Source organism: Sapajus apella, unplaced genomic scaffold, assembly GCF_009761245.1.
Source record: "Sapajus apella isolate SASKATOON/1434 unplaced genomic scaffold, GSC_monkey_1.0 scaffold51, whole genome shotgun sequence".
Classification (NCBI taxonomy): domain Eukaryota; kingdom Metazoa; phylum Chordata; class Mammalia; order Primates; family Cebidae; genus Sapajus; species Sapajus apella.
This window is the reverse complement of record NW_022436991.1, coordinates 14,881,632-14,893,384: the sequence shown is the minus strand read 5'-3', so window position 1 is coordinate 14,893,384 and position 11,753 is coordinate 14,881,632. Positions and strand designations below refer to the sequence as shown.

At 48.9% G+C, this 11,753-nt stretch overlaps 1 protein-coding gene across 5 annotated transcripts in view; it reads left to right on the top strand.

Moving 5' to 3' along the window:
* Positions 1-11,478, top strand: part of LOC116526618 (eukaryotic translation initiation factor 3 subunit C) — a 22,509-nt gene extending 11,031 nt beyond the window's left edge. For 4 of the 5 annotated variants that reach the window (XM_032243077.1, XM_032243079.1, XM_032243078.1 and 1 more), the window contains exons 9-21: positions 1,275-1,437; positions 1,562-1,665; positions 2,228-2,369; positions 2,562-2,687; positions 2,822-2,915; positions 4,175-4,365; positions 4,583-4,807; positions 8,581-8,944; positions 10,458-10,617; positions 10,711-10,776; positions 10,865-10,952; positions 11,054-11,216; positions 11,312-11,478. In XM_032243077.1, coding sequence (XP_032098968.1) covers positions 1,275-1,437; positions 1,562-1,665; positions 2,228-2,369; positions 2,562-2,687; positions 2,822-2,915; positions 4,175-4,365; positions 4,583-4,807; positions 8,581-8,944; positions 10,458-10,617; positions 10,711-10,776; positions 10,865-10,952; positions 11,054-11,216; positions 11,312-11,394 — 1,969 coding nt within the window. In that variant the 3' untranslated portion in view covers positions 11,395-11,478. The remainder of the gene's footprint in view (positions 1-1,274; positions 1,438-1,561; positions 1,666-2,227; positions 2,370-2,561; positions 2,688-2,821; positions 2,916-4,174; positions 4,366-4,582; positions 4,808-8,580; positions 8,945-10,457; positions 10,618-10,710; positions 10,777-10,864; positions 10,953-11,053; positions 11,217-11,311) is intronic. The other variant, XM_032243081.1, reaches the window with a different exon arrangement.
* The last annotated feature ends 275 nt before the right edge of the window (positions 11,479-11,753 follow it).

Genomic DNA, 11,753 nt, shown 5'->3' with positions numbered 1-11,753 from the left:
TGAGACTGAGTTTCGCTCTTGTTACCCAGGCTGGAGTGCAATGGCGCGATCTCGGCTCACCGCAACCTCCGCCTCCTGGGTTCAGGCAATTCTCCTGCCTCAGCCTCCTGAGTAGCTGAGATTACAGGCACGCGCCACCATGCCCAGCTAATTTTTTGTATTTTTAGTAGAGACGGGGTTTCACCATGTTGACCAGGATGGTCTCGATCTCTTGACCTCGTGTTCCACCTGCCTCAGCCTTCCAAAGTGCTGGGATTACAGGCTTGAGCCACCGCGCCCGGCGAGATGGAGTTTTGGTCTTGTTGCCCAGGCTGGAGTGCAATGGCACAATCTTGGCTCACTGCAACCTCTGCCTCCTGGGTTCAAGTGATTCTCCTGCCTCAGCCTCCTGAGTAGCTGGGATAATAGGCATGTGCCACCATGCCCAGCTAATTTTGTGTTTTTAGTAGAGGTGGGGTTTCTCCATGTTTGTCAGGCTGGTCTCTTACTCCCAACCTCAGTGATCTGCCACCTCAGCCTCCCAAAGTGCTGGGGTTATAGGCGTGAGCCACCGCGCCCGGCAATTCAGAAGTCAGATTAATCGGTTGTCAGAAGAGAGGAGAGAAAGGGAGTAAACAGTTTAGGAATAGTTTTAAAAAATGTTTTTACACATTTGTTTGGGGAAACTGATTTCGTTTTTGGTGAATGATTATTGGTCAGTCTGAAGAAAGCAACTGGTGTCAAAGAAAATAAGTTGTTTGTGGATTCTTTGGAAAACTGTAGATATTAGCTTTGGAGCAAAATGACAGGTTGTTTCATTTCTTTTCTTTTTTGGGGGAGGGGGGAGACTGAGTCTTGCTCTGTCACCCAGGCTGGAGTGCAGTGGCATGATCATGGCTCAGTGTAACCTCCTCTTCCTCCTGGGTTGAAGCGATTCTTGCTTGTGCCTCAGCCTCCCGAGTGGCTGGACTACAAGCATACACCCACATGCCCGGCTAATTTTTGTACTTTTAGTAGAGATGGGGTTTCACCATGTTGCCCAGGCTGGTCTTGGATTCCTGACGTCAAGTGATCCATCACACCCGGCTGACAGTTTGTTTCTATGAATATGTCTAGGGTGGCCTGGTTAGTACTCTGTCTTATTAGATATGGTTATGGTTATGGTTAACTGTGCCCTCTAGGTCATTCTTATATAGCATAACTTGGATCCAGGAGTTGTTGTAGGAAGTTGATGGGAGGAAGAAGCCTTAGAGGTGGGGAGGGGCTGATCTGTCATCTTCTCCCATGTGTCCCAGCAGGGCTCCCACCACAGATGAGGACAAGAAGGCAGCCGAGAAGAAACGGGAGGACAAAGCTAAGAAGAAGCATGACAGGAAATCCAAGCGACTGGATGAGGAGGAGGAGGACAATGAAGGCGGGGAGTGGGAAAGGGTCCGGGGTGGAGTGCCCCTGGTTAAGGTGAGAGATTCAGAGCTAAAACGAATTGGGGAACAGTTTGGGAGGGCATAAAGGTCCCCTTGGGGGGAAAAGGGAAGATCAAGTTCCCACTGGCATGCGTACAACAGGATGTGTACTGGTACAGGAGAAGCCAAAAATGTTTGCCAAGGGAACGGAGATCACCCATGCTGTCGTTATCAAGAAACTGAATGAGATCCTACAGGCACGAGGCAAGAAGGGAACTGATCGGTAAGATTTGTGGGCCTGGGTGGTGGGATTAGGGGGTGGAAGCTCTTTTCCCTATAGTAGAGATTGGGGAAAGGATCGCTGAGAGAGTCTGAGTGTGACCGTAGTAGAGGAATGGTATGCTTGGCACTCCGCAGTTCATTATCTGCTGTTACTCTTCTCATGACCTGAAACCAATCACTTAACCTTTTGGGGCTGCTTTCTTATCTATAAAATGAGATAACGTTCCCTCCTTTTTTGTATTTTCAGTAGAGATGGGGTTTTGCCTTGTTGGCCAGCCTGGTCTCGAACTCGTGAGCCGCCAAGCCCAGCTTTTTTTTTTTTTAAAGATTAAACAACTAAAAGGATGTTTATCTTCAGTTATTAGGTAACAGAGGATGGTGGTAGGTGTGAAAGCATTTCACAGCATTTCAGGATGGTTAGGATTATTGCTGCTTCTGTTTGGAATTTATAAAGGAGAAGCAGCCATATGGGTGATGAGGATAGGGGTATTATCTGAAGAGGACATCCTGGGAGAGACTTCGTGATTTGTCTCCAAAGCCTTACCCAGTTCTCTGCCTTCTAGTGCTGCCCAGATTGAGCTGCTACAACTGCTGGTTCAGATTGCGGCAGAAAACAACCTGGGAGAGGGTGTCATTGTCAAGATAAAGTTCAATATCATCGCCTCTCTCTATGACTACAACCCCAACCTCGCAACCTACATGAAGGTGAGAGCAGTGAAGAGGAGCCTCTCAGGGCATAGCTGGTGGGTCGGGGAAGAAGGTACCTTGCATCTCAAGATTCAGGGGCTATGGAAGCAGTCTTGGTGATGGAAGGCCCCACGATTCCTGCTGAAGGGAGGGGGCATCCCCATACTCTACCTTCACACCTGACTCTGCTGTGGTCTGAAATCTTGGCAGCCAGAGATGTGGGGGAAGTGTCTGGACTGCATCAATGAGCTGATGGACATCCTGTTTGCAAATCCTAACATTTTTGTTGGAGAGAATATTCTGGAAGAGAGTGAGAACCTACACAACGCTGACCAGGTAAAGGGAGGAGTTGGCAGGATAATTGGAGGTGTGTGTTTTATGCTTAGGGGAGCTCAGGGAGGCAGGAGGGTTGGGGTTTGGGACTGAGATCTGGATTGATTTGTTGACTCCTCCTTCACCTTCCTTTTCAGCCACTGCGTGTGCGTGGCTGCATCCTAACTCTAGTGGAACGAATGGATGAAGAATTCACCAAAATCATGCAAAATACTGATCCTCACTCCCAAGGTGAGCCTGAGCAAGCATAGGTTTTGGTGAGAGGAAAAGTGCAGGGAATAATATGAGGTTTAGAGCTTTGTGAGGGTTATACTAAGTCAGAGTGCTTGAAAAGCCAGCCTTTCCTTACCCCAGCATTCACACAGAAGGGCCTGATGAGACTGGTTCCCAGTTCCATCCTTTCTGATTCCATAGGTCTGAGTGTGGCCTGATAGCATGCACCTTTAGCGTGCCCCCAGGTTGCTGGTCTCAGGGCTGTACTTTGAGAACCCTTGGGGTAAGGTGTCTATTCACTTGGTTTGTTTAGCTTGGATGAGAGGCATTGGGGTGTGAAAGTGAAGCATACTGAGTAAAAGTGTGAATGTGCCCATCAAGTCAAGGGTGTAGGGATCAGCCAAAAGCTTACCTTTTGTACTGGATGGAGAAAGGCAGTTTGACAAGTAATAGTATTAAACAATATAATTCTAGGCTGGGAGCAGTGGTTCATGTCTGTAATCCCAGTACTTTGGGAGGCTGCGGCAGGTGGATCATCAGAGGTCAGGAGTTTGAGACCAGCCTGGCCAACATGGCAAAACCCCGGCTCTACTCAAAATAGAAAAATTAGCTGGGTGTGGTGGACCTGTAATCCTAACTACGTGGGTGCCTGAGGCAGGAGAACCGCTTCGACCCAGCAGGGCAGAGATTGCAGTGAGCCAAGATCGTACCACTGCACTCCAGCCTGGGTGAAAGAGTGATGAAACTCCGTCTCAAGTAATCATAATAATTCTAGTTAATGTGAAGTATGAATTTGGAGTTAAAATAGGGCCCTGTGGTAAAAAGTGACTGGAGGGGTGACTGTGGTAGCTAATGGCTAGAGAAAGCATCCTTGGGTCTGCCTGAGGTGATATCCGATGAGGAGGAGTTAGTCAGGGGAAGAATCAGCTGAAGACAGTGCCTGACAGGAGGAGCAGAGAGCACGCCTGACGTTCCAGGAATAACAAGGCTAGTGTGACTTGAGCACGGTAAGGCAGAGGAAGAATTGTAGGAGACCAGACAAGGGCCAGACCTGGCAGACCCTTATTGGCAGAGGTTGGCAGTTGGGATTTTTTTTCTGAGCTGTGGGACGGGAAGGTTCTGGGTCCTAGGAGTGGGATACGGTCTTTCCAGGGCACAGTGACTAGACTTTTCTGACGGGCGCAGAAGAGGGTCAGGGTGACTGGAATGAGTGGGGACAGATGGTCGGGAAAGCCTGGCTGCCCAGCTGAGATGAGGGTGGGTGCTCTCCCTGCCAGAGTACGTGGAGCACTTGAAGGACGAGGCCCAGGTGTGCGCCATCATCGAGCGCGTGCAGCGCTACCTGGAGGAGAAGGGCACCACGGAGGAGGTCTGCCGCATCTACCTGCTGCGAATCCTGCACACCTACTACAAGTTCGATTACAAGGCCCATCAGCGGCAGCTGACCCCACCTGAGGGCTCCTCAAAGGTGAGCGCATGGCAGAGGGGAATGGGTGTGTCTGCCTGTCCTCCACTTCTGTCAGGACTTGATGGCAAATCGGCTACTCTCTAGAGACTCTCTCAGGTGGAGCAGTGAGGGAAACTGAGGTATTAGAATGAGACTGGATAGAGTCTCATCTTTGGTCGCTAGAAGCTGTGCCTTTTAAGACGGATCTCCTTCTCAAACAACCTTCCTTCTTCCCCAGTCTGAGCAAGACCAGGCAGAAAATGAGGGTGAGGACTCAGCTGTGTTGATGGAGAGACTGTGCAAGTACATCTATGCCAAGGACCGCACAGACCGGATCCGCACGTGTGCCATCCTCTGCCACATCTACCACCATGCTCTGCACTCCCGCTGGTACCAGGCCCGTGACCTCATGCTCATGAGCCACCTGCAGGATAACATTCAGCATGCGGACCCGCCAGTACAGGTAGGGTGGGGAGGCCCTGGAGGTGAAAGAGATGCCAGGCCCCTGGCCTCTTGGCAAAATGGCTTAACCAGAACAGCCACCTGCCTGGCCGGAGCAAATTTAAGTAGAAACATGGTCTTTCCCAGATGCCAGCATCCTGCAGTCCTCCTGCATGTGAACACATATTTTGTGTCTACAAAAAAAAAAAAAATTCGCCGGGCTTGGTAGTGCTTGAGCCCAAGAGGCAGAGGTTGCAATGAGCTGAGATCGTGCCACTGCACTCCAGCCTTGGTAATAGAGTGAGACTCTATCTCAAAAAAAAAAAAAAAAGCTGCGTCTGGGAGTATAGATCCTGTAAATGTGTATTCAAGGCAATTAGGAAATGTTTATGTGTAGAGCACCTAGTGAACCTGTCTGGTGGTGATGCTGGTTTTTAAACAGCCTTCCTGTTTGCTTTTTTATCTTTTTTCCTCCTGGTGGACACCTGGTTGATTTCCAGTTTTTGGCTCTGATGAATGAAGCCGCTGTGAATATTCTTGTAAGAAATTCAAGTGGTTTTACCATTTTACACTCCTGCTAGTGTTTGGGACTTCCTTGTCAACTTTTAGTGGTGTTGGTCTTTTTTTTTGAGAGGGAGTCTCGCTCTGTTGCCGAGGCTGGATGGAGTACGGTGGGGCCATCTCGGCTCACTACAGCAGCCGCCTCCCAGGTTCAAGGGATTCTCCTGCCTCAGCCTCCCAAAATGCTGGGATTACAGGAGTGAACCACCATGCCCAGCGGTGGTGTTGGTCCTTTAAACTTTTTTTCTTTTTGTTTTTTGAGGCAGGGTCTTGCACTGTCACCCAGGCTGATTGTAATGACATGATCATGGCCCATGGTAGCCTTGAATTCCCAGGTTCAAGTGATCCTCCCACCTCAGCCTCCATAGTAGCTGGGACTACAGGCATGTAATTTTTTAGAGCCTGGCTAATTTTTTATTTTTTGTAGAGATAGAGTCTCACTATGTTGCCCAGCCTTGTCTCAAAGATCTTTTGAGTTTGGGGGCGGGGGGCGTTGTTGTTGTTCTTGTTGTTTTTGAGACAGAATCTTGCTCTGTTGCCCAGGCTGGAGTATAGTGGTGCAGTGTCGGCTCGCTGCAACCTCCGTCTCCCAAGTTCAAGTGATTCTCCTGCCGGAGCCTCCTGAGTAGCTGAGATTACAGGCGCGTGCCACCATGCCTGGTTAACTTTTATATATTTAATAGAGATGAATTTTCACCATGTTGGCCAGGCTGGTCTTGAACCTTAGGTGATCTGCCCGCCTCAGCCTCCCAAAGTGCTGGAATTAACAGGCATAAGCCACCACGCCCAGCCTCCAATTACTGAGAATATTTCCTTCCAGTCTGGTTTGCTTGTTCATTTTTTTAACCATGCTTTGGATGAAATCTAATGTATCAGTTTTTTCTTTCATAGTAATTATTTTGTGGATCCTGTCTAAAAAACCTTTGCCTACTTGAAATTCATGAGGATTTTTTAAATTTCTCTATATTTTTGTAAGTTGCTATGGGTTTTAGCTTTTTTTTTTTTTTTTGAGACGGAGTTTCACTCATGTTACCCAGGCTGCAGTGCAATGGCGCGATCTCGGCTCACCGCAACCTCCGCCTCCTGGGTTCAGGCAATTCTCCTGCCTCAGCCTCTTGAGTAGCTGGGATTACAGGCACGCGCCACCATGCCCAGCTGATTTTTTGTATTTTTAATAGAGACGGGGTTTCACCATGTTGACCAGGATGGTCTCGATCTCTTGACCTCGTGATCCACCCGCCTCGGCCTCCCAAAGTGCTGGGATTACAGGCTTGAGCCACCGCGCCCGGCCGGGTTTTAGCTTTTATATTTAGTCTTATAGTTGGTCTTGGTTTGATTTTTGCATCTGGTGAGGTTGGGATCAGGGTTTCTTGTTTTTCAAAACCACAATCAGAAGAAGGGGTTTCTTTTTTCTCCACATGGATACCTAGTTGATCCATCATCATTTGTAGAAAAGACTTCTTTCCCCCATTGTATTGCTTTGGTGTCTGTGGAAAACCATATGAAAAACCACATTACCTATAAGGGTAGGTGTTTTTCAGGTCATTCCTTTCTATCTCATTCATCTTTTTGTTTGTCTTTATGCGAATCCTATAGTATCTTCATTGCTGTGCAGTGTAGCAAAACTCTATCTCTACAAAAAATACAGAAATTAGCAAGCATAGTAGTGCATGCCTATAATCCCACCTACTCAGGAGGATTGCTTGAGCTCAGGAAGTCAAGGCTGCAGGAGTCATGATCTTGCCACACTGTCTCAAAGAAAAAAAAAACTGGTTATTTCTCCTTCATTATCTTCATATAATGAATAGCTATGAGTTCATTACTATTGTGTGTGTGTGTGTGTGTGTGTGTGTGTGTGTGTGTGTGTGTGTTGGTGCGATTTTGGCTCACTGCAACCTCCACCTCCCAGGCTCAAGAAATTATTTTGTATTTTTAGTAGAGGCGGGGTTTCACTATGTTAGGCAGGCTGGTCTCGAAATTCTGAGCTGGTGATCTGCCCACCTTGGCCTCCCAAAGTGCTCGGGTGAGCCACCGCACCCAGCCAAATTCATTACATTTTTATACCTACCTTTTGTTCCTGAGATATATGCTGTTTGATCATGTATATTGTCTCTTTTATATATTGCTGGATGTTTGCTAACATTTTTTAAGGCTTTTTGCATGTAAGTTATGACCGGTGTTGATCTCTACATTTTTGTTGTTATGACCACACTTAGCCTTTTCCCCCCAGATTTGTACTATTTAGCATCCCCCTGTCTTAATTAGTGGCAAGTCCCTCTTCCCAGTTGCTTAGACTGGAAACCATGGAGTCATTCTTAATTCAAACTTTTCTCTCATACACTGCATCTGATTCCCCAGCCATTCCTGTTCACAGTCCCTTATCAGAATGCTTCTGTCACTTCTGTGTTTACCCTGCCACCATCATCTGATTTCTCTCTGATTCTGCTTTTGTGTCCCTGTGGTCCCTTTTTCTGTTCATAGTACAGATTAACCCTGTTCAGTTATTTCACATCATATCACCTGTTTGCTCAAAGCCTTCCCATGGTTTCCTGTCTTCAAACCCATAAAATAGCTTATGCTTGTCCATCCCCCAGCTTGTGGTGACGTCTTTTACCAGCCCTAGCTGTGTCGCGCCCTTTCGTCCTTAAATATACCTGGCCTGGTTCTTCCACAGGATCACTTCATTCGCTTTTTCTTTTTTTAGGATATTCTTTCCCCAGATGCCTGCATGACTTGCTTTTTTTTCTTTCGGTCTTTATTCAAACATTCTTTCCCAATGAGGCCTTCTATAGTTATATGAACATTTGAACCTCCACCGCCACGCAGACTCCCTTTCTGACCCTGTCCTCTGCTTTATTTTTCCTCCCAGCCTGAGTTGCTCCCCTCATAGTGCAGCTTTCATGCCCCCCACACCCTACTCCTAGACATAAGCTCCATATAGGGTGGGGACTTGTCTACTTTCTTCTCCCTCCCCAGCCTAGTGCTCAGCACATAGTAGATGCTTGAAATAGATTTGCTTAGTTTTGTTTTGGTTGTTTATGTTTTTACCGCTGGGGTGGCTCCGTGTTGCTCAGGCCCATCTTGAACTCCTGGGCTCAAATGATCCTCCCACCTTAGCCTCCCAAAGTGCTGGGATTATAGACGTGAGCCACCGGGCCCGGCATAGTTATGGAATAAATGAAGACTCATCTTGCAGCTGTCACCGCTGAGTGCATTATTACCCTTTGCCCCCAGATCCTTTACAACCGCACGATGGTGCAGCTAGGCATCTGTGCCTTCCGTCAAGGCCTGACCAAGGATGCGCACAATGCCCTGCTGGATATCCAGTCCAGTGGCCGGGCCAAGGAGCTTCTGGGCCAGGGCCTGCTGCTGCGCAGCCTGCAGGAGCGCAACCAGGAGCAAGAGAAGGTGGAGCGGCGCCGGCAGGTCCCCTTCCACCTGCACATCAACCTGGAGCTGCTGGAGTGTGTCTATCTGGTGTCTGCCATGCTCCTGGAGATCCCCTACATGGCCGCCCACGAGAGCGATGCCCGCCGACGCATGATCAGCAAGCAGTTCCACCACCAGCTGCGCGTGGGCGAGCGGCAGCCCCTGCTGGGTGAGTGTGGGGCTCCAGGGTGCAGGAGGATGCCTTGCTCCCTGATGACGCATGAGGAGTAAGAGACGTGAAGGGAATCATTCTCCCACCACTCAACTCCATCAGATTTCATGACATCTCCTCTGCCTGCCACTGTCCTAAGTGTTTTACAAATAGTTATTTAATCTGCATTAGTAATAACCCTATGATGTAGGCACTAGTAATACCCTTTTTCCTAGTGGAGAAACTGAGGCACAGAGAAGTTGAGTGACTCGCCTGAGTTTAACACAACTCATGTGTACCTCTCACACATGAGCCTTCTTTCCTTTTTCTTCCCTTTGTGTACAATCTATTCCAGCCAAACCAACTATCGTATAGCCTTATTCAGGAAGCTCACATTGATTCCATTGGCCCCTTTTAAAAACTCCTGCAGGGGTTGCAGTGAGTGGCGACTCACCAGAAGGGAATTGAGCTGCGCCTTTTCTGTGAGGTTGGCCCATGGGAGGGCTTGACGAGGGAGCCAAGCCCAGTGTCCACAGGCACTCCCCTATAGATATGTCCTTTCCTAGTCATGTGTATGTTTGGGCTAAAGGGCAAGTTCCTGTAGACACATTTTATTTGATTTACGTAGTAAGATTTATTTCGTGGAGAAATTTCCCATAAAAATCTGAATTTCTGTTTCTTAGAATATTGGCAATCTGTCACTCCTGGCCCTGCCTTCCCACAGAGCTAGACTTGGCTGGAGCTGAAGTAGCAGCAATGGAAAAGGGCTCTCTGCTTCTCCACAGTCCCTACCTCTCAATTTCTCCCTACAGTGGTTCCAAAAGCCAGTTTCTGTCAGCCCCACACTGTTGTTTGGATTGTAGAGAAATATTCTCTGAACCTCCTAACCTTGACTTTTTTTTTTTTTTTTTTTGTAATGGAGTCTCACTGTCACCCAGGCTGGAGTATAATGGCGTGATCTTGGCTCACTGCAACCTCCGCCTTCTAGGTTCAAGGGATTCTCCTGCCTCAGCCTCCCGAGTAGCTAAGACTACAGGCACCTGCCACCATGTCTGGCTAATTTTGTATTTTTAGTAGAGATGGGGTTTCATCATGTTGGCCAGGCTGGTCATGAACTCCTGACCTCAGGTGATCTGTCTGCTTTGGCCTCCCAAAGTGCTGGGATTACAGGCGTCAGCCAGCGCACCCAGCTGGGAGAGATGTTTTTAGGTCAAGGAAGCTTAACAAGAATCTGATGAAAGCCGTGGGCCCCTTCCTAGGAAGATGCACACGTGGACACACGCACAATTTGTCAACATTTTTGAGGCGTTCAACAGTCCCCTGAAGTGCATCTATAGACTGATTTAGTTCAAACTGAAGTACATTTGTCAGATGGAGTGACTTGGGCGACTGCATGCCTGTTTGGTGGAGAGTGGGGACAGTCTCTAGTGTGGTTTGCTCCTCCAGCCTCTGTTCCTCTTTAAAGAGTGCTAATAGGGCAGGAGCCCTGGTTCCGAGTTCCCTAGGCCCTGCCTCATTCCCACCCTTTCAGGTCCCCCTGAGTCCATGAGGGAACATGTGGTTGCTGCCTCTAAGGCCATGAAGATGGGTGACTGGAAGACCTGCCACAGTTTCATCATCAATGAGAAGATGAATGGGAAAGTGTGGGACCTTTTCCCCGAGGCTGACAAAGTCCGCACCATGCTGGTTAGGTGAGCAGACAAGGGAGGCTATGGTGGGTCGGGGAAAAGACTGGTTGGTCTCCTTCCCTGAGACCCTGTCCCTCCTCTCCCCTCTTTCTGCAGGAAGATCCAGGAAGAGTCACTGAGGACCTACCTCTTCACCTACAGCAGTGTCTATGACTCCATCAGGTAGGCTGGGCCCTGGGCACACACAGGGGCCCCGGCCTTGTGGGTAAGGGTGCTGACTGCCCCTGCCCTCTGCCTTTTTTCTCCCCAGCATGGAGACGCTGTCAGACATGTTTGAGCTGGATCTGCCCACTGTGCACTCCATCATCAGCAAGATGATCATTAATGAGGAGCTAATGGTAAGAGCTGGGGTGCGAAGTGGACAGGTGGAGCCATGGAGGGATTGGAGCAGAGGGCCCTGATCTGTGTTGTGTCCCCACCTCTACCTTGTGCCTGTCAGGCCTCCCTGGACCAGCCGACGCAGACAGTGGTGATGCACCGCACCGAGCCCACTGCCCAGCAGAACCTGGCTCTGCAGCTGGCTGAGAAGCTGGGCAGCCTGGTGGAGAACAATGAGCGGGTGTTTGACCACAAGCAGGGTACCTACGGTGGCTACTTCCGAGGTGAGTGCGTACGTATCCTCTCATCACCCGGCTCCAGGTGCCCTCACTGCCTCTCCCTTCACTCCCTCCCATTCCTTCCCATCTCTCTCCTACAGACCAGAAAGACGGCTACCGCAAAAACGAGGGCTACATGCGCCGCGGTGGCTACCGCCAGCAGCAGTCTCAGACAGCCTACTGAGCTCTCCACTGTCTCCGCGCCTAGACCATCCAACCTTGAAGTCCTAAACCACACCCCAGTTATTAAAGGTTTATTTAAAGTTGTTATGGTTGATTGCTTGTTGCCACAAAGGTGTGTTGAGCCCATTCATTTGCTGATTGTATTTCTGAGCTTCTACCACATGACAGACACAAGGCTCACATGCAGAGCTAAATTGTACACAGTCATGATTGTACACAGTCATGACCTCGAAGAGCTTGCTGCTTTTTTTTTTTTTTTTTTTTTTTGAGACGGAGTTTCGTTCTTGTTACCCAGGCTGGAGTGCAATGGCGTGATCTTGGCTCACCGCAACCTCTGCCTCCTGGGTTCAGGCAATTCTC